The sequence below is a fragment of the Muntiacus reevesi genome, chromosome 13 (genome assembly GCF_963930625.1).
Source record: "Muntiacus reevesi chromosome 13, mMunRee1.1, whole genome shotgun sequence".
NCBI classification, from domain to species: Eukaryota; Metazoa; Chordata; class Mammalia; order Artiodactyla; family Cervidae; genus Muntiacus; species Muntiacus reevesi.
In genome coordinates, this window is record NC_089261.1 from 41,974,420 (window position 1) to 42,002,370 (window position 27,951).

A 27,951-nucleotide genomic window follows, 5' to 3' on the forward strand; every position below is an offset into this window, starting at 1 on the left:
GATTTCTAATAGAAGGTGCAAGGGTTACTCTGGGAACCAAAACTAAACTTGGTTAGTCCCACACAGTTGATTTTGCTGCTCTGTCGTGTTTGGGCTACTAACTCTTTTTACAGACCTGGTTCTCCCGGATCCCTTCGCAGGCGAGAACTCACAGCCTCGCAGTCCCGTCCGCCGCCGCAAGCGCAGCCAGGCACCGCTACTTGCGGAGACAGTACCGCGCTGAAGAGCCACGTGTTGGGAGTCACGTGACCGGCCCCACCGGCTGGAGGCGGTTGGAGGCACCTGCGCAGCTCCGCGCCCCCGGCGCGACCTTCTCCCAGCGTCCTGAGCGCGGCTTTCCCGCCAGGACTACGCAGAAGCGGTTTTCGCCTTCGTCCTCGCGTGTCTCCGGCTCTTATTTTGAGCTTCTGCTACCCGTTTTTACCTCAGTCGTCCCACCATGCAGCGTGAACCTCCGAAGAAGAAGCAGGAGAAGAAGGTGGAAAAGCGGCTTTTAGACGCCACATCCTTCGGGAAAGACCTGCTGGCAGGCGGGGTGGCGGCGGCTGTGTCCAAGACGACGGTGGCGCCCATCGAGCGTGTGAAGCTGCTGCTGCAGGTGCAGGCGTCGTCCAAGCAGATCAGCCCCGAGGCGCAGTACAAAGGCATCGTGGACTGCCTGGTGCGGATTCCCCGTGAGCAGGGTGCGTATGGGAGGCCCCTCCGCCAACCTTCCCTCCGCGCAGGGTCAGCTTCCCGGAAAAGGGAGTGGGCGAGCCAGGAGGGGACGCTGCGGACACCAGGGCCGTGTGTGTCGGTGATGAGTTGATTTCTGTGCCTGGGATAATACAATTTCTTAACCAGTCTATGAGGCTCTGCTTTCCCAGGGCCAAGAAGGCCTGCACGTGAGCAGTCCTTGGGCAGGAGGGATCACCACCTTCTCTTTCTTTACATTTCTCCTTCCTAGTAGGCGTTGCACCCCGGTGCGCCTCTACCTGGCTCAAGAGGGAAATGGTTGACCTCCCAGGATTGGGGGAGATGCCATTAGGCACTTGGCTGTATGTTAATAAGTGCTTTAAGGTTCTGAAATATTTGTTGAAATGACATGTTTGAGACAAGTGTCCCAAGTAGAGAAGCACTGGGGCCTCTCTAGTACGTATCCAGTGAAAAGAGCTTCAGTTCTCAGGAACTACTGAAGACTGAGGTTGAAGCTTAACAGGCACTCACGTCTACACATGTTTTAGGAGGATGCCAAAAAACCTCAGTGGTAGGTGCGTGCTCAGTTGTGTCCGACTCTTTGCGACTCCATGGAATGTAGCCCTGCCAGGCGCCTCTGTCCATGGCATTCTCCAGGAAAGAATACTGGAGTGGGTTGCCCGTTTCCGTCCAGAGGGGATCTTCCCCACCAGGGATCGAAGGCGTCTCCTGCATTGGCAGGCGGATTCTTTATCACTGTGCCACGTGGGAACCTCAGTCTAGAAACAAACTATTTTAATGCAGTATTTTTAGAAATCAAAATTAATGAGAAAAATGTACCGTGAGCAATGTAAAAACTCAAGTAGAGATAGGATCGGTTTTCTTTTTTTGCATCAGGCTCTGTTTTAAGTAAAATTTTGATATTTTGGTTCATTGTGGAGTTTTGGAGTTTTTCCCATTAATATTGAAGTGATTTTAAGGAATAATGAAAATGCCTTATTAATCATTCATTGCCCTTACCTTGCAGACTGGCTTCTAAGTTAGCTAAGTGAATAGAGGATAAATTGATCAGAAACTTTCAGCTGTATAATGTAGTGTTAGTTGCTCACTCATGTCCGACTTTTTGTGACCCCATGGACTGTAGCCCAACAGGCGCCTCTATCCATGGGATTCTCCAGGCAAGAATACCATTCCATTCTCCAAGGGATCTTCCTGACCCCGGGATTGAACCAGGGTCTCCCGCACTGTAGGCAGATTCTTTACCATCTGAGCCTCCCATATTGTTGGATTCAATTGAAACATCTATATGAATTTTAAAAAGGGAAATAGGCCTATTTGTTGTATATTCTGAACAAGATGTGAAGTGGGTTCAACTCAAGTGCAGGCCATTCTTTCACTCCTAAGTCTAAGACAGGTTACACTTCCTCTCATAAAAAAAGGATTCCTGGGAATTTCCTGGTGGTTCAATGGTTAGGACTCCAGGCTTCCACTTCAGGGGGACACGAGTTCGATCTCTGGTGGGGGAACTAAGACCCTGCAAGCAGAGTATTTAGGGTTGAGGATATAGACTCTTAAGGCATCATCTCTACTGTGGATTTAGTGCGCCCCGTCTGGGAGCTTAATTTAGATCTTTCATAGTTAATGGCTCACATCTTCTCACTTCCATTTATTTTATCAGAGCAAGCTTCCCATTTCTCTTCAGAGAAGTAGGAGCCTCTTTATTATTTACTAATCTGCTTTAAATATTTAGTCAGGTAAAGTTGAATATTCTGGACAGATTGTGCTGACCAATGCTAAATCATTTTATATTTTAAATGTTTTTTGTAATATTTAAACCTATGTTCAATATGGAGCTTCTCTGGTGGCTCAGTGGTAAAGAATCCGCCTGCAATGCAGGAGACTTGGTTGGGTCCCTGAATCTAGAAGATCCCCTGGAGGAGGGCATGGCAACACACTCCAGTATCCTGGCCTGGAAAATCCCATGGACAGCGGAGCCTGGCGGACTACAGTCCATCAGTTCAGTTCAGTTCAGTTCAGTTGCTCAGTCATGTCCGACTCTTTGCGACCCCATGAACTGCAGCACGCCAGGCCTCCCTGTCCATCACCACCTCCCGGAGCCTACCCAAACTCATGTCCGTTGAGTCAGTGATTCATCCAACCATCTCATCCTCTGTCGTGCCCTTCTCCTCCTGCCCTCAATCTTTCCCAGAATCAGGGTCCTTTCAAATGAGTCAGCTCTTCGCATCAGGTGGCCAAAGTATTGGAGTTTCAGCTTAAATATCAGTCCTTGGGGTTGCAAAAATAGGACATGTCTGAAGTGCCTGAGTACACGCGCACAGACACATTCAATATGGCTCTTGCAAATTGAGACCATTCTGAAGAGTATTCTGGCTCCAGCTTTCTTTAAGCAGAATTTTAAGAAAATGTTTCCTGGTACATACAAAACCTTGTTATCAGTCCTATGCTAAAAGATTAGTAATTCACAACAGGGATAATATTGCCATCTAGGGGCATTTTGGGAAACTTGTGAGGACTTTTTTTTAGCACAAAGAGGGGAGTAATTCTTAAATGCAGTGATATGAAAGGCAAAATCCAGGACTGCTAAACATCCTGCTGCCCCTGTACCTGGTCAGTCCTGCACAGCAAAGACTTATCCTGCAACGGAATGACTCAGATCTCCCACTGGATGTTCATATAGCACTAAAACCTGTTTTTGATTATTTACTTATCAACATAAACTATCCAGGGCATAATTTTAGTACACACTAATTTCCATAATGCAGCTGTCGTGTAAGTAGAGGAAAGACTGTACTTTGTTTTGCTCAGAATTTTACTGAGAGGTGTTCATCATTGTGGAAACTCATGTTAACAGTTCTGTGTGTCATATTTGATCATCACTTACATCATCTTCATTTTTAAATATTGAATTATGATGATTGTATAGATATACTTATTAAGTCCTTCTTTCAAAATGTCATTGTGTATCTTAAACACAACAGATTCATTACTATGATGTCTCTGATGTGATCACACCTCACCAATTTACTAATTTAAAATACATATTATAAACTCCTTTATTTCCTCTTTGTATGTAGCAAAGAAGGCATTATATTGACTTTTTTGGGACTAGTGAAGAGGTCATTGTCTTTGAATTCTATTTATAGATAGTATAGGAAGCATTGTAAAATATTTATTGTGTATGGAAAACTGGAACCTGATAGGGTTGAGAATCACTGTGCTAGATCATTCTGGAACTTTACTAAGCAGTCAGATTCTGAGGCTTTTATTTTCTGGAATTTACTCTCTCTCTTGTGAAAATCAAGGTATATCGCCATCTCAGTGTTCTGAAGTTTCTCTTTTTTTCCATATTCTGGTTTTACTGATAACTTTTCCTTTCTTTAGGCAATATGAAATGAGGATAAGAGACAGTGAACTCAGAAGGCACAAGCTCTGTCACTATCTTCTTACCTAATGTCTTTGTTTACACCTCAAGGAGACAGCTCTTCATTCTTGTTCTGAACATAGCTTTAAATATCTCTTTTGGTGTCTTTGATACTTTTTAGTAAAAGTTTCTGGGTTTAACCTGACCAATGCTATTTTTAAAGATTTATTCTTTGTTGGTTTTATGACTTTCCAACTTCATATGTATACTTTTATTATTTAGTACTATTTAAACCTTCATTATACAAATAATGCATGTTTCTTATAGAAAATTAGAAAATATAGAGAAACAAAATGTTTAAAAAAAAAAACTGCTAACATCACCACAGTTAACATTTTAGTGTCTTGAGAGTGATTCTTTTTCATTGAGCAAGCTATGCATCAGTAAATATATTTTAATTAATATGAACTGTTTTATTTAGTGTATTGTAACATAGGTTTTTAAGGATATTATCTCTCATTTTTAGAGAGCCTACCAGAACTCTTTTCTCTTTCAGGTATTTCTGGCCATGAGTTCATCAGTTATTTTTAATCTGAACTTTTCCAAGCATATTTTTCTGAAGGCTAAAGCAGTGAGGTTTTTAAATATTGAAGATGATATTTTGGGGTATGAAAAGAAAATATTAGGTATATGCTTTATGTAAATAAAATAGGAAAATAAACTTTACTAATATTTAGTAAATGACTTGGCCCTTGTACCTATGATTGGCCATATGTCAGTTATATATCACAGGACACTAAGGCATCCTGAAAAAAGTAAGAGTTACACAGGAGAAGGGGGATGATTGGAGCCCTTACTCAATTATTATATAATAAATATAGTTTATATTGGCTCTGTTAAATGGATTTATAGAGATAAGACTTTTTGAATATTTGAAATTGTCAAGAAGACTATTTGAAATATAGATTCACATTATTTTTAAGAATGAACCTCATTCTAAGGGTGCCTTGGGATAATAGCAGATGATAGTATGAAAACATCATAATTAGCAAGGTATTTGAAAGTACTGTGTTTTAACTAGTAAAATAAATGCTCAGTTGTGTCCTAATATCTTACAGTTTGACCTAACCACCCTATCTAAATAGTCCTTCCTCATTCTCCATCTGCATATTACTGTTTTTTCTTCTGGACACCTAACATTTATTTCTTCATTGTCTGTGATATAAGTTCCATAAGACCAAGAACTTTGTTCCTAGTGCTGTCCCTAGCAGGTCTGCTCTGTGTGTGTGTGTGTGTGTGTGTGTGTGTGTGTGTGTGTGTGTGTGTTAGTGTTAGTCACTCAGTCATATCTGACTCTTTATCACCCCATGGACTGTAGCCTGCCAGGCTACTCTGTACATGGGATTCTCCAGGCAAGAATACTGGAGTGAGTTGCCATTCCCTTCTCCAGGGGATCTTCCCAAACCAGGGATCAAACCTGGGTCTCCTGCATTGCAGGCAGATTCTTTACCATATGAGCCACCAGAGAAGCCCCTGCTGTGTACTTCAGTTCAGTTCAGTTCAGTCGCTCAGTCGTGTCCGACTCTTTGCGACCCCATGAATCGCAGCACACCAGGTCTCCCTGTCCATCACCAACTCCGCTGTGTACTTGGTATCACATAAAAGGTTTTTAAATAAAGAATCCTTTTTTTTTTTGGTATAGTTATTGAGTATAGTTGATTTACAGTATTGCGTAAATGAAGAATCTTTATCTCATTCTTTAATTTCTCTTTTGCATATGTTTTACAGATGCACATAACAGGGTGGTATAGTGGCAGAGGTATATAATTTGCTTTTTTAAGTATGTACATATTTGAGAATCATTGATTGCATTTTTTTTAACTAATAGGCAGACTGTCTAAGTAGGTTGGCGTGTACAAGTCTAGAATATACATACACTTGACCCTTGAGCACCATGTGGATTTTTTTTTCAGTAGTAAATACTGCAGTACTACATGATCCCTGGTTGGTTGACTTCATGGTTGCAGAATCGTGGATATGGAGAAACTACATATAGGGAAGGCAGACTACAAGTTATACTTGGATTTTTGACTGAGTCGGTCATCAGCGCCCCAACCCTCACTTTGTTCAAAGGTCAACTGTATACCCAAACATGCCTGGCATTTCCATTCTTGACTTGTAAGTTGACCAGTAACTGACCTGGTAACTTTGCCCCATTTTCCCATAAGTTTTATATTAATTCTTAATTACTTTCTCAGAATTAAGTTCAAAGGAGGTTTCTTACCATCCTTAAAATTTGAAGAGATTATTTTTATTAAGCAATTAAGTAAAAAAACAACAACACACCTTAGATGTTCTGCTGTTAGAGGAGAAATATACCACAATCCCCATGTTTTTCTGTATCAATTTTGTGATTATATATTTGGAAACTGTCCTTTAATCTGCATAACTAGAGAGTGAAATACTACTACATTTGCATCACTCTTGCTTTTCCTTTGTTTTATTCTGATCAAAAAATACTACTGCTTTTATTCAAAGTGGATTTTTCCTAGAGGCAATAGAGATGTAATAGTTCTAGATCTGGAGTCAGATAGATGTAGAAAGATCTGGAATTAAATCCCAATCTTTCTGTTACCTTGTAACCTTGAACAATTTTAATTTAACCTCTCTCAACATCAATTTACTCAGTCCTGTACTGGGTATAATAATATTGTACGTTTGTGAAAGGTGTTCTGATGCTGCTGCTGCTAAGGCACTTCAGTTGTGTCCGACTCTATGCAGCCCCATAGACGGCAGCCCACCAGGCTCCCCCGTCCCTGGGATTCTCCAGGCAAGAACACTGGAGTGGGTTGCCATTTCCTTCTCCAATGCATGAAAGTGAAAAGTGAAAGTGAAGTCGCTCAGAATGTCCGACTCTTAGCGACCCCATGGACTACAGCCTACCAGGCTCCTCCATCCATGGGATTTTCCAGGCAAGAGTACTGGAGTGGGGTGCCATTGCCTTCTCCGGAAAGTTGCTCAGTCATGTCTAGCTCTTTGTGACCCAGTGGACAGTAGCCCTCTGTCCATGGAATTCTCCAGGCCAGAATACTGGAGTGGGTAGCTATTCCCCTTTCCAAGGGATCTTCCCAACCCAGGGGTTGAACCCAGGTCTCCTACATTGCAGGTGAATTCTTTACCATCTGAGCCACCAGGGAAGCCCAATAATTTTATTACCTACCTCATATGGTAGTTTTGATGGCTAAACAGGATAATCCTTGTAATAAAACAGTCCACAAACAGTAAATGCTGGAGAGAGTGTGGAGGGTAGGGAACCCTCCTACACTCTTGGTGGGAATGTAAATTGGTACAGCCTCTGTGGAGAATAGTCCAGAGGTTCCTCTAAAAATAGAGCAAGCATATGGCCCTGAAATCCCCCTCTTGTACTTGTATCTGGAGAAAAGCATGGTCTGGGACTCCCTGACAGTCAGCGGATGGGAACCTGTCTGCCGCGGCAGGGGACCTGAGTTTGATCCCTGGTTTGAGGAGACTGCACATGCCGCAGAGCAGCAAAACCTGCGCACAACCACTGAGCCTGCCTGCCGCAGCCGCTGCAGCCCAGAGCCGGTGCTCCGCGCGAGAGAACCCACCACAGTGAGACGCCTGCCCTCCCCAGAAGGGCCCCACCTGCCCCAGCTAGAGACAGTGCGTGTACAGTGAGGAAAACCCAGTGCAGCCAAAAGCAAGCAGATAACATGCTCTGAACGGACACGTGCACCCCAGTGTTCATCGCAGTACTCTTTACAGCATCCAAGGCATGGAAGCGGCCTACATGTCCATCAACAGAGGAATGGATGAAGATGTGATACATACATACAATGGAATATTACTCAGCAATTAAAAAGAAGGAAATAATGCCATTTGGAGGATCACTGATGGACCTAGAGGTGTCATAATGTGAAGTAAGTCAGACAGGAGAGAAACCATATAATATCCCTTATATGCAGAATCTAAAAAGAACGCATACAAGTGAACTTACTGACAAAACAGATACAGATTCACAGACTTAGAGAATGATACCTGTGGTTGCCAAGGACAGAGAATAGGGGGAAGGCATAGTTAGGGAGTTTGGGATAGACATGTAAACACTGCTATATTTAAAATGAATAACCAACAAGGACCTACTCTATAGCACAGGGAACTCTATTGTTATGTGACAGCCTCGTTGGGAGGGGAGTTTGGGGTAGGAATGCATACATAAATGTGTGTAGCTGACTCCCTTTGCTGAACACCTAGAACTATCACTGCATTGTTAATCAACTATACTCCAATCAAATAAAAAGTTAGATAAAAAAGTGCTGTAAAATATTCAGCCTTGTGTCTGTTGCATGGTTAGTGCTTAATAAATTTTAACTCTTTAATCATTGTGAATACCTTCCTGAATTTACAATTATTCATTCTTCATGATCATTTGTAAATGAATGTACTTGGGATAAATTTGTTTTACATATAAAGTAGATTTTTGTAATCTAAAGAACCTACATGGTACATAGTGTACCTAGAGTATAGTTTAATAAAATGCTGAAACCTAGCCTCCCAAAATAATATTTCTATAGAAAATGCATTCAGGATTCAACTTTGAAGTTCCTCCTCTTTGTACTCTTACTAAGGAAATTGGCACTCCTAAAAGCATGGTACATCAGTGAGTTGAATAAAAGGGAATAAGAGTAAGGTTTTGCAGCATGATATGTGGAAAAGGGCTAAAGGAAGGGTTTTTAACCTGATATCTGTAGCTTCAGGGAATCCACCAATCAGTAGTAGCCATGCAATAGTATTTTGTGTGTGAGAGAAATATTTTTTCAGACATAACTCATTAGAAGCTGCCAGTTTTCCTGTTATTCTTCTAGAGATCTGTTTCTAGAATTTCATTGAAATGTTGACAGTTGTTTTGTTGAATACTCTAGGTTGTTTCATGCAGATACAGTTTTGCTAAAAGGAATACATTCTGTCAATGATACCAAGCCACTTCAGTCATAAATCTGGCACTCTGTCATGGTCTCCTGTTAATTTGCAGATGTCTATCATCAGAATTTTCTGTTTATATTCAATACGTTAGCCAAAGTTACAAGCTTTTTACTACTCATTTGTGATACTCTTTTGTGAAATAGATGTTAATTCAGTACTATAATCGTAATTGCACTTCCCTGGTGGCTCAGACAATAGAGAATCTACCCGCAGTGTGGGAGACCAGATTTGATCCCTGAGTCCAGAAGATCCCAGGGAGAAGGAAATGGCTACCCACTCTAGTATTCTTGCCTGGAGAATTCCATGGACAGAGGAGCCTTGTGGGCTACAGTCCATGGGATTACAGTCAGAGATGACAGAGAAATGAACACTTTCACACTTTCCATAATCATAATTATATAACAGCTCACAATCTGAAACCTATAATATCTCAATACCATCTAAATCAACCATTTCCAAAATGACTATTAATAAATAAGAGCCATGTATAAAATGGGAATTCCAGTACATTTTTGATACACAGCACTTTTTAAACTCAGCTTATTAGTTTGTTTTTTTAAAAAACAAATGATGGTTTTTAACTTAAATCCCATTTGACTGCATTGGCAATTCTCCAGCCAATATGCTTTTTTTTTTACATTTAAGATCAACTCTATCCTCTGCCAGTAATCTGTTGTTGTGTTACTGTAACACAGGTGTAGAAAATAAAATCTTATTCTTCAGTATCATTTACAGTCATTTTTTACTTTCAGTGTTTCTCTTCTGCAAGTCTGCAAAAATACAAATGCTTAACTATGTTGTTAAATGTTGTTAACTATGAAGAACTTAGAAACCATTAAAAATACCTCTGAAAATTAGATTCATCAATCTCCCTCAGGAATTCAGTGTGGCTGCAAATAGCAAGCAATATTCTTTTACAATTTGCTTACATTTCTCATGTTTTAAGATTTTTATTTCGCTTCCATTAAAGAAAACTTGTTGACCTTTCTTAGGTACAGAAGATATTTGCATGATTAAGTAAAGTATTGTAGTTAAGGGACTGAATTATTGAACCAGATTGCTTGAGTTTAAATTCCAGGTGTACAATTTTCTAACCTAAGTGACAATGGGCAAGTTATTTAACTAACTTCTCTATGCCTTAGAGGTTGTTTTTAATGCATTTCTTCATATATAAAATGGAGAGATTAATATTACCTACCTCATGGGTGATTATGACGATTAAATGAATAAAAAGCAGTTCCTAGAAATTAGTGTTGTTTTGTTAATGTTGCCTCAAAATTTTTTACAATGATAATTTTCCATTTTTTTAAAAATAGGCTTTTATTTATTTATCATACTTTAATAATTTTCAAACTTTTCTAAGATTTGCTTCTCCAGAAACCCAAAGCTGCAGTAGAGCTTTGGAGACAGAAAACTTGATTCTAAATTCTAATTATAGTTTTTAAATTTATAAAAGTTTCAGTTTGTACATGTATGAAATGGGTACTATAAGAGAGCATATATCATAAGCTTAGTGTGATGATTAAATTAAATGTACAAGTACAGCCTTTGCCAGTGCCTGGTACACATTAAGTGCTCAGGAAGTTGTAACTGTTATTACATGTTAAATGCCCTAGTAATTTATGCCTGCAACTGAATGCCGAGTAACTGAATCAGCTGTGAGGACTGAAAAGATTATTTCTTGGCGATTAATATACATCTTAATTGTCTCTCTGCGACCGCTTTACATTCACCTTGGGATTCACTAATACTCAATTTTACTTCCCATAAAGTATACTTATTTATTTAACAAATAAATGTCTTTCTCTGTGTATTTATCTGATCTAACTTTCAGTTTCTGAGCACTGGACCTAGTTGACTGAAATTAACGTCATTCAAATTTTTATCTTTAGAAGACTGTTTATGGGTATTCTTTTCTCCAAACTGGGACTAGTGCTATCTTATTAAGAGTAGCAGGGTTCAACCATCTGTAAAAACAGTCCTGGAGGGATTGCCTGTTGTATTCTGGGGAAGCTAAGGATTATAAAGGCAGCTCTGAATTATCAGGTAACACAGTGACTGAATTATAAAGTTTGGTCATTCAGTCCATGGAGATTTGAATTGGGAAGATTATTAACCTTGAAAGTTTCCTCCTGTCTCTCCATCAGGCCTCCGGAAACTGCCTTGAATTGTGAATTCCTTTTAATTGGCTAGGTTTTAAAATATAAATATAAGACTCTTTTATCTCATTCTCAAGAGTATATATACAACAGTTTTTTTGCAACAGACTTGTCACCATAGGAATTGTATTTTATGATTTGAAATGAGACTAAAGTTCTCTGATGAGTACTAGTTAGCTCTGTTTTTCTATTAGTGAAGAGACCTATATTCAGCTGGTAATGCTTTCCATAGGTTTTTAGGTAGTCAAGGCTTCTTATTGGAAATTAACAAAATTGAAATGGGATGCTTGAAGTTAACACTGCCTTTTTTTCTTCAGTTGGAGACACATGTAAACTTTTTTCTCATGAGAAAATATGTAAGTTTTAGGTAGTTCAAACAGCTAAGTTTGTTAAAACTATGCAAATTATTTAATAATAATGCAAGTTTATATGTAGTATGTTTTCTTTTGTAGGTTTCCTCAGTTACTGGCGTGGCAATTTGGCAAATGTTATCCGGTATTTTCCAACACAAGCTCTAAACTTTGCTTTCAAAGACAAATACAAACAACTGTTCATGTCTGGAGTTAATAAAGAAAAACAGGTAATTATTTTTTATTATTTTTTTAATTGAATGAAAGATTCTTTAAATTATATAGTGCTTTGCAGCTTTTAGAAACCTCACATACGTAATTCAGATTATCCCATAGTAACCCTTTCTCGCACACCCCATCAGTGCCCCTTCCCTTTCCTCACTGGTGACCACTAGTTTGTTCTGTGTGTCTGTGAATCTGCTGCTTTTTTGTTTTATTCACTAGTTTGTTGTGTTTTATAGATTCCACATAGAAATGATATCATGAAGTATATGTCTTTTTCTGACTTATACTTCATTTAGCATAATGCCCTCAGAGTCTGTCCATGTTGCTGCAAATGGCAAAATTTCATGCTTTTTTATAGCTCAGTAGTATTCCATTGTTGATATGTATCACATCTTCTTTATTCATTCATCTGTTGATGGACACTTGGATTGATTACATACCTTTACAACCTTGGCAGTTACAAATAATACTGCTATGAACATTGGGGTGCCTGCATCTTTTTGAGTTGTGTTTTGGTATTTTTGGACATATACCCAGGAGTGGAATTGCTGGATCATATGGTAGTTCTGTTTTTAGAAAAAGCAGGTAATTATATTTTAATATGTCTAAAATTTTCTAAGAAGTAGTTGGATTTGCCTTACCTGAGGTATTTTTTTTCCAATTAGAGCATAGCTGATTTACAATATTGTGTTAATTTCTGCTGTATAGCAAAGTGAGGCAGTTAGACATATATATATACATCCTTTTTAATATACTCTTCCAGTGTGGTTTATCGTAGGATTTTGAATATCATTCTCTATGCTATACAGTGGAACCTTGTTTATCCATCATATATGTAGTATTTTATTTCTGCTAGCCCAGCCTCTTCCTCCTTCCTCCCTCACCCCACCGTACCCCTTGGGAACCGCAAGTCTGTTCTCTATGTCTGTGGGTCTACTTCTGTTTTGTAGATAGGTCCATTTCTGTTATATTTTAGATTTCACATATAAGTGATGCCACACTTCTTTCTGAGTTACTTCACTTACTGTGATAATCTCTGGTTACATCCATGTTGCTGCAAATGGTGTTATTTCATTCTTCTTTATAGCTGTTATTTTCCATTGTATATGTACAACATCTTCTTTATCCATTAAAAAACCTGTGGAGTTTTATTTGGGGAGGAGGTGCTCAAGTAGTGGAAAAAATAATAGTTAAAACATAATAACTGTTAGCATATTATAATATGTATTAAGTCATAGAAATTGCATATGGAAATTTAGAATTATATTAACTTTTACAAGTTTCTATAAACCTCTTAACACAAATTTAATAACTAAGGGATCTTTAGTTGGAACTTGTAATAGTTGGAACTTCTTTTGACAGTGGACTTGTATCAGAGAGTCCCCAAGACTGTCTTCATGTTCATTGATTGAGTAGGGCCTCAAAGAACTCAGAAAAGCTATTACACTCCTGGTATATTACAGCAAAAAGATATAGATTAAAATCAACAAAGGGAAAAGGCACACAGGACAATATCCAGGAGAAACTAGGTGCAGGCTTCTCGGTGTCCTCTCCTAGTAGACTCAGCTGGACAGCACTTAGTTCTCCCAGCAATAATGTGAGACAGCACTTATAATATACTGCCAGATAAGGTTGCTCACTTGAGCTGTGGTGGTCAGGTCTTTGTGGGAGGGGAGTCAGTTTCACAGGCATGTATAAGAGACTGACCTTAGCTACTCAGTCTCCAGCTACGGCCGCCACCTACTCAAAAGGTCAAACTGATATAATTCAGCCCAGAGCCCCAAGTAAACAAAGAGGTGTTCACCATAAATCAATGTTAGTATAAACTATCTGGTGTTGCCAAAGCTTCTGGCATATAAAGACAGTCTTACTAGATAGGATATTCCACGGGCTCAGAAGGTTACCACAAAGGAACCTTTGAGTTTGGTCAAGGAGGGAGATCTTTTCAGTATGTGCAGGCTTTGGGCAACACAAGCCTGCTGAGTTAACCCTTTACTGAACATTTTCCACCCTATCTCCCCCAAAAGATAATTCCTGTAAAACTAAGCCAGATGGAGCAATTAACTCCAGAATTAACTAGAAAATTTATGTTACTAACATCTGTCCCTAACAGTGTAAATAACATGACTCTAAAAGTTCCAGTTAACTCTGAACTCTGTTAAAACTCTGTAATAAATTTCAAATCAGCAGAGCTTGAGGTAAAAACATTTTTAGTATGCTTCTAAAGAATATGCTAGCACTTTCCTGGTGGTCCAGTGATTAAGACTCCATACTTCTAATACAGGGGGCACAGGTTCAGTCCCTGGTTGGGAAACTGAGATCCCACATGCTGCGAGGTGTGGCCAAAAGATAAGAAAAGAACAATGAAAAAGAAAGAACATGCAGTCTATGTAAAGATATTCAGTCACAAGTAATATGTAAGTTTAAATATTTATTATTTATTAAATGTGGCTACTAATGACCCTTCTATTTCTGCCCTTAGACATCAAAATTTTCACCTATCTCTGTTCCTGCTCTAAGAAAAGTGGGAAAAAAAACTGAAAATGAAAATTCAGTATTTTGGGTTTCTTACCTGGTTTTCAAAGAAACATTGAAGATACAAAAAACAAGTACAGTGTATGTGATTTAAAAGTGGTTGGTCTACCACAATAAATATCTCTACATGCTTCTCGGGATGGCTGCACTGGTGACAATACTAGGTATTGGCAAGGATTCAGAGCAGCTAAATTTTACACTGCTGGTGGGAATGTAAAATGATCTTGCCGCTTTCAAGAGAGTAATGACAGTTACTTACAACTAAACATATGCTTATCATACAGTCCAACTCTTGAGCATTTATCCCAGAGGAAAAAAATCCTCTGTTCACAAAAAAGCAAAGTATACAATGTTCATAGAAGATTGTTTCATAATAGGCAAAAATTGGGGAATAACCCAGATGTCCCAGGTGAATACTTAAACTGTGGTACATCACACCATAGAAAGTCATTCAGCAATGAAGAGAAACACCTTTTGATAAAACAAGTATTATATGATCCTCTTGGGATCTAGAAAAGGCAAATTCATAGAGACAAAGTAGAACAGAGGTTGCCAGGGGTAAGGGGGAGGGAGATTCTTTAATAGGTACAGAGTTTACATTTAGCATAATGAAAAGTTCAGGAAATAGTAATGATGTTTATACAGTGTTGTCCTTAATGCCGCTGAATTATACACTTAAAATGCCTGAACAGTAAATTTTACCATACAGTTTTAAAAAAGAACAAACATGATACAAACAGCAACTTTGAATGCTAACTGAAAAGATACCAATCTCAAGACATTTGCTTTCTGATTTCACTTGTTTACCATTATTGAAGTAAGAATATTACAGAGATGGAAAACGTAATAGTGGCTGCCAGGAGAGAGGGAGGAGGCTACAAAGAGGTTCATAAATGGAGGGTCTTTATCATGGGACTGTTCACTGTGATAATTGGTGCTCATATGAATCTGCACATATGATAAAATGGCATAGAACTAAATACACACACAGATAAGTGTGTAAAACTTGTGAAATCTGAATAAGGTAGATTTCCATCAATGTTAATTTTCTCTACTATAGTTAGCTGGACTTCCCTGGTGGCTCAGTGGGCAAAGAATCCTCCCGCAGTGCAGGAGTCACAGGAGAGTCAGGTTTGATCCCTGGGTGGGGAAGATCCCCTGGAAGAGAGCATGGCTACCCACTCCAGTATTCTTGCCTGGAGAGTCCCATGGACAGAGGATGGCAGGCTACATGCAGTCCATAGGGTCATAAAGAGTCAAACACGACTGACACCACTGAGCATGCACACATGTAATTATGCTAGATACTGTCTTTGGGGGAAATTGCTTGAAAAGTTTATAGACTTCATATGTACTAAGATGCATGTGAATCTGCTATTATGTCAGAGTAAAAGGTTTTTAAAAATAACCATGGTAGGGAGGTGTGTGCATACTATATACTCTTTCACTGAATTTTTACCTTGCCCTTTGAGGTAGTTATTTTTACCCCAAATGTACAGATAAGGGAAATAAGACAGAGCTTAAAGCACTTGCCCTAGTCTTTTGTTCATGTCTTTTCTAATTCCCAGTTCAGTTCTTTCTACCATACTCTTACTCCTCTTTCATCTGAGGTGACTAAACTAGATGAGTGTTAGCTGGACCTGGGCATAAAATGTGTCTCTGCTGCTCCTAAGCAGCTACCAGCACAACCCTCATCGAAGACTAGAGCTTCCTGCTCTCTTCCATGCCCACACATACTGTTAGAAAGAACTTTGGTCCCAGGTATTTGTGCTTGGAGGCAGTTTATCACCTATTTGTCAACAGTTGAAAATGAATAGGCTTATTTTCCTCCAAACCCCCTAAACGCTCTTATTCTCCTTTCCTGATTCCTTTCACTCCCTCTCCGTTTATAGTTTGGTGGCGGTGCTCAGTTGTGTCCGACTCTTTGCTACCCCGTGGACTGTAACCCGCCAGGCTCCTCTGTCCATGGGATTTCTCAGGCAAGAATACTGGAGTGGGTTGCCATTTCCTACTTGAGGGGATCTTCCCAACCGAGGGATTGAACCCACATGTCTTTCATCTCCTACATTGGCAGGCAGATTCTTTACCACTGCACCACCTGGGAAGCCCCTTTTATAGTATAGTAATATCTGAAATTACAAACTTAAAAAACAACTTCTGGGTCTGTTTTATTTTCAAACTTAATTGTGGGGGGACAGACTTTATCTGTTACAGAAACACTTGCAGAATTATCATTCATCATAGAGTCTTCTTGTCTCCTTCTTCCCTCCTTCCATCCTCCTTAACCTTCCCTGCCTTCCTTCCCCTAGTAGTTTGGCCATACTATTTATACATTTTGTGCCTGCCTGCACTGCTTTCTCATAGGCCCCACTTTCACTATCAGAGGGGTCCCTGTTTGAATAGTAAATTATGTAAATTATACAATCACTCACCCCAGAAAGTTATGGATCTGTTCTTTCTCTTATCTAGGAAGGAAATAGAAGGTTAAATTGAACTTAAGATGCACTTTATAAATCTTTGTGCTGCATAGCCTATTTGATTTGGCCTATTTGCTTGTAAGAAGCAGAGAAATTAAGAAAAGACGTATTTACTGCAGTGGAATTTGAACCACAGGCAGCTATAGGGATCAAACTATACCCTTTATCTTTGTCTCCCAGGTCAGTTAGTCTATCTCTGTCTGTAATGATCTGGTTTTTTGTGCATATATATTTGCTCTGCATTTTCTCATTATTGCCCATCTCTTTTACTTCCCTATATTTTATTTCTTTTAATTTCAGTGTTACTATCATAGTGATTCCCACTAACCTTTCAAGTGGAGGGGGGGGTTCTTTACCTGAGATCCATGCATACTTGAGGAATAAATTAAACTTTTACAATAAAACTGTGTTTATATATGTGAGATTTTTATTGGAAGAGTATCTGTAGTTTTCAACAGTCTCAAAGTAGACTGAAACCTAAAAACATTATTTAATGTTTTTTCTGTTTCTGTCCTTACTACTAATTGGCCTAGAATTTCTAGATTCACATTTCTAAGATTTAAACTGTGGCTTAGCTCCTCTTTTTCTGCCAGATTACATATCATCTTCCAAACTATGGATTAGCTACCTTCTGGTCTCATTATCTCTATGTGGTTATGAAACATGGCTTATCTGTACAGTAGAATTTACGAGTTTCATGGTAAAAGGCACTGTGGGAGTCCAGGTACCCTTCATTAAACAAATATTTATTGGATGCATTACTCTTACTCTGGACAAGGCCCTATGACTTGCTTTGTGAAATAAACAAATGAATTAAGAATTCAGGCCTCGAAAAATGTAGATAACCTAATTGTCCATGCAACAGATATGGATAATTAAAATGTGATAAGTCAGTAAAATACTATTTGTCAATAAAAAGGAATGAAATGCTAACACATGCTACACATGGTACAACATGGATAACCCTTACAAATACGTTATATGAAAGAAGCCAGTCACAAAAGACTGTTTGTTTCATGTGTAGGGAATGTCTAGAATAGGCAAATCTATAGAGACAGAAAGTTGCTTAATGGTTATGTTGGGTTCAGGGAGATGGGAAAGATATGCAGTGACTGCTGATGGGTACAAGGTTTCTTTGGGAGTGCTGAAAATGTTCTGAAACTGATAATGGTTGCAGAACTCTGATAAACTAACAATTCATTGATTTGAACATATGGGTGAACTGAACAGTGGGTAAATATATCTCAGTAAGTAAAAATAAAAATAATTCTGGCCTGCAGAAATTTATAGTCTGTAGAAAGTAAAACAAGACAGGTATACAAATAATTGTAAATTGAAAGTAGTCATTGTAAATACTGGTTTTAAAAAGTGAGAATCTGGAACATGTTGATACATGTTACATATTGATCACATGATTTACCTTTAATTCTCTGAGAGAGGAAGTATTTATAGAAAGAGGGTATGATTACATATAGTTTTGAGTGAGCTAAAGATAAGAGAATTCATGAAAGAAACTGAATTAGAGCATAAATCAATAACTTTTTGTTTATAAAAGGTAGGAAGAAAATTAAAAAGATAGAAAGGGCATTCCAGACCAGGAGAAAATAGAGAGTTCCAAAGCCGAGACTGGGAGACTTAAAATTATTTTTGGAAATAAGAGCCACAAGAAGGAGGGGATGTGCGTGTACTTGTAGCTGATGCGTGTTGTTGTGCAGCAGAGACCAGCACAGCAATTATCCTCCAATTAATACTAAATTAAAAAAGAAATAGGCGTTAGAGAAGCAAGAAACTGAGTTTGACTAGGATGGTTACAGCGCTCTTGTACCCTAGATTTTCTGTAAGAACTCCAGTTCAAATATTCCTTTCTTTTCCTTGAGCGCTAGATGTTGAAAAGCAGCTTACTGAACCTAAGCAGAGAACATTTCAAATGTTTATCAAAAAGAACCTCAACAGCCCATGTGAACTAGTGGATCACTAAGGTCTTCCATGCCACTCAGCCACATAATTGATTTCTGCCAATTTACATTTGGCATTTGAACATAGTCTATATTTTTGAGCTGTTTAAATTTTTTTTTACTAAAACTACAAAGTGAAATTGTGGCATTATGATATATTACTGTCCCTCTCCCCTGCCACCAAGAAAGGGAACAGCTGAGGACTCCACAGATACCTAACATTTTAGTAATAAAAAGATATATTAATAATAAAAAGCTTTATACAGTCTAAAGAGTGTGGAGTATCTTATGTGGCTTCTTGTGCTAATCTGGTCTGCTTTTGCTGGAGCATATTAAAATATCTTGGAATTTCAATACGTCAGCATCTAACCTGTATCTCCTAGACTGCCTGGTAAGAAACAAAGCCTGCATGGACATGAAGGGAAGTTTTTTGGATGATAATATATGCTTATTTATTTTAGGTGTTTATTTTATAAAAGGATCTTGTAAATCTGGCTTTTTAACCTTATAAAAATAAAGGATTTTTAAAAATCAGATTCTATAGTTTAATAACTACTTTTTAATTAATATGTTTCATTCAGTTCTGGAGGTGGTTTTTGGCAAACCTGGCTTCTGGTGGAGCTGCTGGGGCAACATCCTTGTGTGTAGTTTACCCACTAGATTTTGCCCGAACCCGATTAGGTGCTGATATTGGAAAAGGTACGGAATTATTAGAAATACTAACTCTTCCTTCTTTGTGTTTTTGAACACTGCATTATTTATCATAGTTATGCTTTTAACAGTAGTGTTGGATTCAACCTAAAAATTTTGTTCTCAACCAAATAGTAAAGTCATAGAGCCTAAAGATTACTACTTTTTTCTTTTCTTTTAAACTAGGGAAAGGAAGGCCAACACTATAATAACAAAAAAGTAAGCCACAAAGAGCACTTTAACTTCTGGTTTGTTTCTATTTTTGTTATTTAGAGAGCCATCCCCTAGATCCCTTCATGCCCTTATTTACCTGTCTTGACTGTGGGCCCCTTTCTAGGTTACGTGTATAACTCTCACCCTAGATTCCCTTTTCCTCTATCCTTACTTATTTATCACATCTTTCTATGTTTCTTCATACCCTTGTTTTGGTAGATGTATTCTTTGATAGCTTTCTGAGGAGGGTGGATAGGAGATAAAGTGAGATCTTGGCTATCTGAAAATGTCAGTTTCACTCTTTTAATATTTGGACATATGTTCATTTTCTTTCACAATTTTGAAAGCATTACTCTGGAGTCTAGTTTCTAATACTGCTCTTAAGAAATCATTTTCTTACTGCTGATCCTTCTGTAGATGGCTTTTTTTCTTGTTTTTCTGGCTTCATTCATTGTATTTTTCTCATGTAAAACTATATGGTGGCTGTGTGGAGATTGGGTCCTCTGCATGGAAACTCTAGTTTGAGTCTTTACAAGATGGTCAGAGAAGTCCTGATACAGAGACGTGGTGAACAACATCTCTTCCCAGAGATCAGGAGTAAGATAACTGTAGGTCTTGGAAATGGCATCAGAAGTGGCCCTGGCAAAGTTGCCCAAGGTTACGCGGCAGCCCCTGGCAGAGGTGCGGCAGTCGTCAGTTGCAGCCATCAGCAGTAGCTTCTTGGGCACAGAGGCCAGGACAGCGCCAGTGCTCCTGAGGACAGGGATGAGGCGTCCCAGCCCTGAGCCACAGCAGCGGCCGGTCACCTTGTAAGAGACAGTGCGGGGCTCGCTGTTCTTGTCCCCCAGGAGCCTCGCAGCACAGAGATGATGGAGAGCTTCGCCGGAATGGTGGCCCCACGAGTGGCAGTGGCTACCTCGTTAAGCACTTGACACCCAAATTGACATGTCTCTTGTAATCCCCAGTGGTGACAAAATGTCTTGACCCTGGTCCACTGGCCAGCACCGGTCTGCTTTTGCATAGGCATAATCTTTAAAATCTTGCCCTTGAGGGATGTCCCAGGAAAGTCACTGTTCGCAAAAGTCAGTGATCTCAGATTGCCTGATGGGCAAAAGAAGTGACTTGATTTTCTTGTCCTTGACCAGGCGGCCCAGCTTGGTGATGTCCTTGGCTTTGCCTCTGCAAGCTCTGCAACCTCAGCCCTGGATACCGGTGCAGCTGCCGAAGCCTCCACAGAAGCCACCATGCCTTCCCATTCCAGGGCCTCCAGACACCCCCCCCACCCCCCCGCCACAGAACATTTATCATCCACCATTTGGTGTTTTTTTCTTTTTAATTACCTTATATCCCTGATGATTTGACATTCACAATGATGTATCTTTGTGTGAGTCTTTTTCAGTAATTGTGAAGATAAGTCAGTTGGCCCCATGTGACTTCAGCACAAATTGGAGCCTTACCACAATAGTACTTAATTCCTTTAATTTTAAATTTCTGTGATTATTGGAGACCTGTGGTTCTCTTTTCAACAGTATCTCCCTCTGCAAGAAATTAGGTTTCAACTTTCTCTACTCACTCTAAGTGAGTTACCACTCCTCTACCTCCTTTCCATCTTGCCAAAATTTGTGAACTTTATTCTTGTCATGTACTCTTTTTTGCTGTAAACCTGTTTTTCCCTTGTTATTATTTTAATAGAATTTCTCAAGGAAGCAGAGATTCATTCAACAAGTATTATTGGGTAAAGTAGGTCCTGCTTGAGATATGCCATATTAAACATGGAGCTTATGGTTCATGTGCCTTATAGTGTAGTGGACATCATAGTAATAAAAACAGGAAAAAATGACTAAAATCTACTGTCACTTAGCAGTAAATGCGAGGAAAAAAAATTCAGGAGAAGAGAATGACGTCAATTTTAGATAAATGATCAGAGAAAAGGCCTCAGAAGGGATGACAGTTTGGACAGAGATGAGGAGTTTGATCTATCATGTTTAACTGGCAGTCCAGATTTTCTTGTTAAGAAAGTGAAAATAACATTCATCCTGGTTTGATTTCAATTCTATAGTTTTGTTTTCTCTCACAATTGGAAAACTTCATTTTGAAACATTGTATTCTATATATAATTGTAAAATATTATCAAAGATTTCTAGGTCAAGGGAAAACTAAAACCATCAAGCACTAGAAAAATATGACACCTCATCTAAAATGTTAATAATCCTTAAAGTTACTAGTTTTTAGCTTTTCCTTTTTGTTTTATCTGTCTTTTTGCTCTTCAACTGAAGCAAGCTGTAGAGGTTTTTAATGCCTAAGTATTTTCTGAATGCTAACTAGTAACTTTATTGAATGGTAATTTTATTGAAATGTTTTAAGCCAATCAGATTGCTTGAATTAGATTGCTTATATAAGAGATTAATATTTGCAGTTAAAATATCTTGATACTACTTCACATCTTAATTATCTTTAAATGAATGGGAAGGTTTCAATTTGTGCCTTGTTTGTTAGAAAGATTTCTAAATGTTAGTACCAGGTAATTTAAATCTGTAAAATGTTTAATTAATTTACTTTGATTAAAGTGTTTATCTGATTATAATGTTGCTAACTAATTTTAAATGGCTGTATTTTAGGTCCTGAAGAGCGACAGTTCAAGGGTTTAGGTGACTGTATTATGAAAATAGCAAAATCAGATGGAATTGTTGGTTTATACCAAGGGTTTGGTGTTTCAGTTCAAGGCATCATTGTGTACCGAGCTTCTTACTTTGGAGCTTATGACACAGTTAAGGTAATTTGGTACTTTAGTATATGTTAAATAGATTGTTTCTTTTTGTTGTTCTAATTAGTAATATGTTCAGCAAGTATGTTTACTTTTAATTATAGAAATCAAAATAAATGATGACATAAGAGACATTATAGCTTTGTTTAATCATGACTTTGCCATAACCTAATTAAATTATAACTCTATTATGAACCTGAATGCGGATATAAAGCATAGACATAAAGTGTTTGTGCTGCTTGCACTGGAAGACTCAAATAGAAAACATGCTAATTAGATTTATATCATAATTGAATATATGGTATATAGGCGGGCATCTTCTAACAGTTATTTTCTAATTTTACATTCATTTTGTTATCACTTTTTTACATGGATATTATCAGTTTACTATCATCATTGGAAAACAGGCAAGGCATAGTAGTTAAATATGATAAATATGCTACTATAGCTCAGTGATCTGTTGGGTACTGTTAAATTTTGTGTTCTGCAGGTTCTGCAATTTGCCTTTTCATTTCAGATGTTAGTAGTGCTTCTGTAAGGTAGGAAACAAGAGATAGTAATAATGGCTGCCGGTTTTTGATCTATTACTTAGTTTCAAGAACCTTGTTAAGGACTTTACATCCAAACACTGTGAGAGCTTTTAGTATATCCCATTTTAAAAATAAATAACCTAGAAATGGCTGAGTAATTTATGTGGCAAGCACAGATCCCATGTTTTTAACCACTATATCATAATGCTTCTAAAAAGAAGCAATGAAATTAATATCAGTACTATTTACTATTAAGATTAAAACTTGGAGGGAAATTTTATGATGGTGTTATATATTATCTCTGCTCTCTCTGCAGTACAAATGTAATTGAATGTCATTTTTATTGCAGTCTGGACATATTGCTTTTCATTTGTAGTGTATTTTTTAGACAGATAGATTAATGGAAATTACGGGATATTATATGTTTATTTAATCACAGAAAAATTTATGTTTACTCTCCCTGTGCTTTTCTCTATTATCAGCTGTAGTAGTTATAAAATTTAGAAATGTTTCTTCACTAGCTTAGAGCTTTAAAGTTTATCAAATGTTATCTGTCAATAGTAACAGGCATTCTTTCATCCTTTCCAACTCTATGAGGAAGAACAATGGAAGAACTTTTTTTGGTCACTGGCTGCCATCTCCTCTCCTTTTCAGTGCTATTAATAACAAATTTCCTATAATTGCAGATATACTATTCTTTTTCAAATAAATTTTAAAAATATAGTCATGTGTGGGGTTCTCCTTTCTTAGTGATCTCGTGCTATTATTTTAATCTTTGCATACTAAATCTGTTTTTTATTGCATTTTAATATAATTGAGCCCTCTTTTATATATATCTATATATATATATATGAATTTTCCTTTGACTTAATAATTTAAGGTATTTTGGAAATTTAGATGGTTACTTGATAATTTTTCTTTTCTAGGGCTTATTACCAAAACCGAAAGAGACACCTTTTCTTGTCTCCTTTTTCATTGCTCAAGTTGTGACTACGTGCTCTGGAATACTCTCTTATCCCTTTGACACAGTTAGAAGACGTATGATGATGCAGGTATTTTATATTATTTGTAAGCTTAATTGAGTTTTCCAATATCTCTGATATTCAGGTGTAATTTAGAGACATTTTGACTAAAAGACATAGGCCCTTCGTTTTATTACTGAAATAAATACATGATATGTTTTGTTGTGTTTCCTGTCATAAGCAGTCATTCATCGTCCAGCAAAGTTTCTTCCATGTCTGCTATCAGAACAGCAATGTCTTTGTCTCCTGTAGTGTATATTACTGTTTGGAGAGTGGAGGGGCATGACAGGGATTAGATGAGAATGTGTCTGTCTTACCTGAATATTAGATTAAGTAGAATAAGCCCAGTCACAGGCCACTGACATACGTAATCATTTGTTGTAGTATATTTTAATAAAAGTAAATAATTTTAACTCCAAGGAGGAAAACATATTTATAATGATATATATTCTAAATGTAAATCCCCAGACCAGAATTTTGATACTATTGATCTCCATTGCTGATACTTCTTATATTCATTCATTTAGCAAACAATTGAGTGACTATTCACCCAACTCTAGTGACACAAATGGGCTTCCCTGCTAGCTCAGTCAGTAAAGAATGTGCCTGCAGTGCAGGAGACCCAGGTTTAATCACTGGGTCAGGAACATCCCCTGGAGAAGAAAATGGCAAACCAGTTCAGTATCCTTGCCTGGAAAATCCCTGGTGGGCTGCAGTCCATGGGATCGCAAAGAGTCAGGCACAGCTGAGTGACACTTTCAGTGACACAAATAAAATAAGGCAGAACCTGCACCCAAACTCATAGCATACTATTGAAAGCATATTATTAATGGTTTAAATAGAAATGTGCCTACGTTCCAAGAATGCAGTAGGGGGAGGGTACTCAAGTGCTTAAAAGTGATCAGATATGGCCTCTTAAAGAGCTAAATCTCAGAGAATAGGCTTTTTCTCAAGATAGTGAGAGAACATTCTCAGCAGAGGAGAAAAAAACACACCTAGAGGTATGGCTTGAAAAGCATTTCAGTATAACCCATATATGATAGGTTTCATGAGGGGAAGTGAAAATAATGAGGCCAGCAAAGCTATGTTTATTATGTGGCAGAACTGTCCTCAGTATTTACACTTTAACTCATTTATTCTCAAACTAATATGTGAGGTGTAGTTACTATCATTGTCCTCATTATCCTCTACAGAATGGTCTTGAAAGAACCCATTGGGCCACATGAAAGGGACCGTCAGTCAGTCCAGTCACTCAGTCGTGTCCGACTTTTTGCGACCCCGTGGACTGCAGCATGCCAGGCCTCCCTGTCCATCACCAACTGCTGGAGTTTACTCAAATTCATGTCCATTGAGTTGTTGATGCCATCCAACCATCTCATCCTCTGTCATCCCCTTCTCCTTCTGCCTTCAATCTTTCCCAGCATCAGGGTCTTTTCCAGTGAGTCAGTTTTTCACATCAGGTGGCCAAAGTATTGGAGTTTCAGCTTCAGCGTCAGTCCTTCCAATAAATATTAAGGAATGATTTCCTTTAAGATGGACTGGTTGGATCTCCTTGAAAGGGTAAAGCATATCTAACTTATTTAATCTGCTGCTTCATATGGACTATCCTTAAAGTTGTTCCTTTTATATCTGGTTTCCTCTTGATCTATGTCTAGCTCTGGTTTAATTGAAAAACTTTTGAAAATAGAAAATTAATTTGTAAATGGACTGAATTAGGTAGATGGTTCAGTATCAATGTTAAATTGTCTGATTTTTATAACTACTTTGGGCATGTAGGACAATATACTTATTCTAAGAAAATTCACACTGAATGTTTAGGGGGCAACTGTAGCTGCAACTTACTGTCAAAATAATTCATAAAAAATTGTGGGTGTGGATTTATATATATGTGTGTACATTGTTATATATATAAAACATAGTACCACTACCATAACAAAGTACCAAAGACTGGGTGGCTTAAACAACAGAGATTTATTTTCTAACACTCCAGCAGGGTTGGTGTCTTCTGAGGGCCTCTCTCCTTGGCTTGTAGATGGCCTTTTCCCTGTGTCCTTTTTGTTTCTCTTCTTATAAAGATGATAATTTTGGGTAAGAGCCCACTCTAATGAGTTCATTTAACCTTAATTATCTTTATAAAGACTCTACCCAAATATAGTCACAGTCTGAGGTTCTGGGGTTAGGTCTTTAATATATGAATTTTGTGAGGACACAATTTGTGACAGTATTCTTTAAATTTTGCATTTTGATTTTATATCCCACAACTTTGTTAAGCTTTATTACTAACACTTATCAGTATGTATACCCTTTGAAGTTTTTTTTTTACACAGCGATATAATCTGCAAATAATACCACATTTTCCCCCCCTCTCTTATCAATTCTTATTCCTTTTATTCCTTTTCTTGCCTTTCTGTACTGGTTGAGGCCTCTGATTCAGTGTCACTTCAAAGAAGTAATAACTAGCAACCTTGTTTTGTTCCTGTCTTACAGGAAGTGCCTTCAGTGTTACAGAGTTTAATAATCAGCTGTGAATTTCTCAGTTATCCTTTATTATGTTATGATTGGTCCTTTCTGTTTTGGATTACAGTAATTTTTAATCATGAATAGTCATTTTTTTTCTATATTGAGATGATCATATTACTTTCTCTTTTCATGTATTAATATATGTATTACATTAATCTATTTTCCACAGCTAAACCAACCTTATATGCCTGGGATCAATTCAGCTTGGTCATGGTGTATTATATTTTGTACCCTTTGCTAGGTTTGATTTGCTGGATTTGTTCAGGATTTTTGTATCTGCTGTTTCTCTGACATAAGCTTGACATTTTTTTCCTTCTTGTATTGTCCTAGTCTAACTTTGGTATCAGGCTGATACAATCATTATAAAATATGTTGGGGAGTCTCCCCACTTTTTCTCTTCCTTGGAATAGTTTCTGTGAGATTGGAATTAAATGTTCATTGAATATTTAGTAGAACTCACATATAAAGCCATCTGGATATGTGGTTTTCTAATTTATGAGATTTTCAACAACTGATTGAACTTCTGTAACAAATCTAGTGTTAGTCCAATGTTTTTTCCTACTCTGTTGGTAAATTATACCTTTAAGGAATTTATTTATTCTGAGTTTTCAAAATAATTGTAATAAAAGTTGTTCATAGTATCATGTTGCTCTCTCTTAATCTCTGGGTCATTTGCAGTGATCCACTCCTAATAATTTAAGAGCCTTTTCCTGTTTTTCCTGAAACAATGTTTCTAGAAATTAGTCAAAGTATTTCAAATAAGTTTTTGTTTTTTATTCTTTATGTTGCATTATTTCCTTTTTTTCTGGTGGTTCAAGTTACCATTCAGACTACATCTTACAAATTTATTTGAGGCGTTTTATGGTTATAATAGTAAGTTTTACAAATTTTCTAAGATATATTTTTGTTAATAGCCAAATACAATATATTTCTAGTTTGTTTTTGTTTTTGTTTTTTTTGCTATTGATTTCTCACTTAATTACAGTGTGGTGAAATGATAAAATCATGTTATGTGATGCCATCTTTTAAAATTTGTTAAGCCTAATATTTGGCCATTTTTAAAGTGTACCTGAAAAAGTATGAGTATTCTCCAGTCAGTGGGAACAGTATTCAATATATGACTGTTAACTCAACATACTTATTCAACACAGTATTAATTTTAATCTATCCTTGGTGCTATATAAAATCTGTCTAATGATAAAAGATACTAAGATAATGGCAAACTGTTTGTCTTTATATAGAGTGGTGAGGCTGAACGGCAATATAAAGGAACTTTAGACTGCTTTATGAAGATATACCAACAGGAAGGAATTGGTGCATTTTTTCGTGGTGCCTTCTCCAACATCCTTCGTGGTACAGGGGGTGCTTTGGTCTTGGTATTATATGATAAAATTAAAGACCTCCTTAATATTGATATTGGAGGTAGTTCATCAGGAGATTAAATTGAGAA

The 27,951-nt window shown here is 37.7% G+C and overlaps 1 protein-coding gene and 1 pseudogene across 1 annotated transcript; one reads left to right on the plus strand and one right to left on the minus strand.

Moving 5' to 3' along the window:
• The first annotated feature begins 399 nt into the window (after nucleotides 1–399).
• Nucleotides 400–27,943, plus strand: SLC25A31 (solute carrier family 25 member 31). Its single transcript, XM_065904764.1, has 6 exons — nucleotides 400–683; nucleotides 11,673–11,800; nucleotides 19,344–19,461; nucleotides 22,284–22,438; nucleotides 23,886–24,011; nucleotides 27,743–27,943. Exons 1-6 carry the CDS (start codon nucleotides 440–442, stop codon nucleotides 27,941–27,943), a joined length of 972 nt encoding a protein of 323 aa, XP_065760836.1. The 5' UTR covers nucleotides 400–439.
• LOC136146005 (small ribosomal subunit protein uS5 pseudogene) lies at nucleotides 20,046–20,966 on the minus strand (annotated as a pseudogene).
• Nucleotides 27,944–27,951: the final 8 nt, after the last annotated feature.

Excerpts from the sequence above, each read along its gene's own strand:
- SLC25A31 (XM_065904764.1), top strand. The coding sequence starts at position 440 with ATGCAGCGTGAACCTCCGAAGAAGAAGCAGGAGAAGAAGGTGGAAAAG. Across the intron at positions 19,462-22,283 it reads AGGTGCTGATATTGGAAAAG|GTCCTGAAGAGCGACAGTTC; the intron begins GTACGGAATTAT and ends GCTGTATTTTAG. Across the intron at positions 22,439-23,885 it reads GAGCTTATGACACAGTTAAG|GGCTTATTACCAAAACCGAA; the intron begins GTAATTTGGTAC and ends TTTCTTTTCTAG.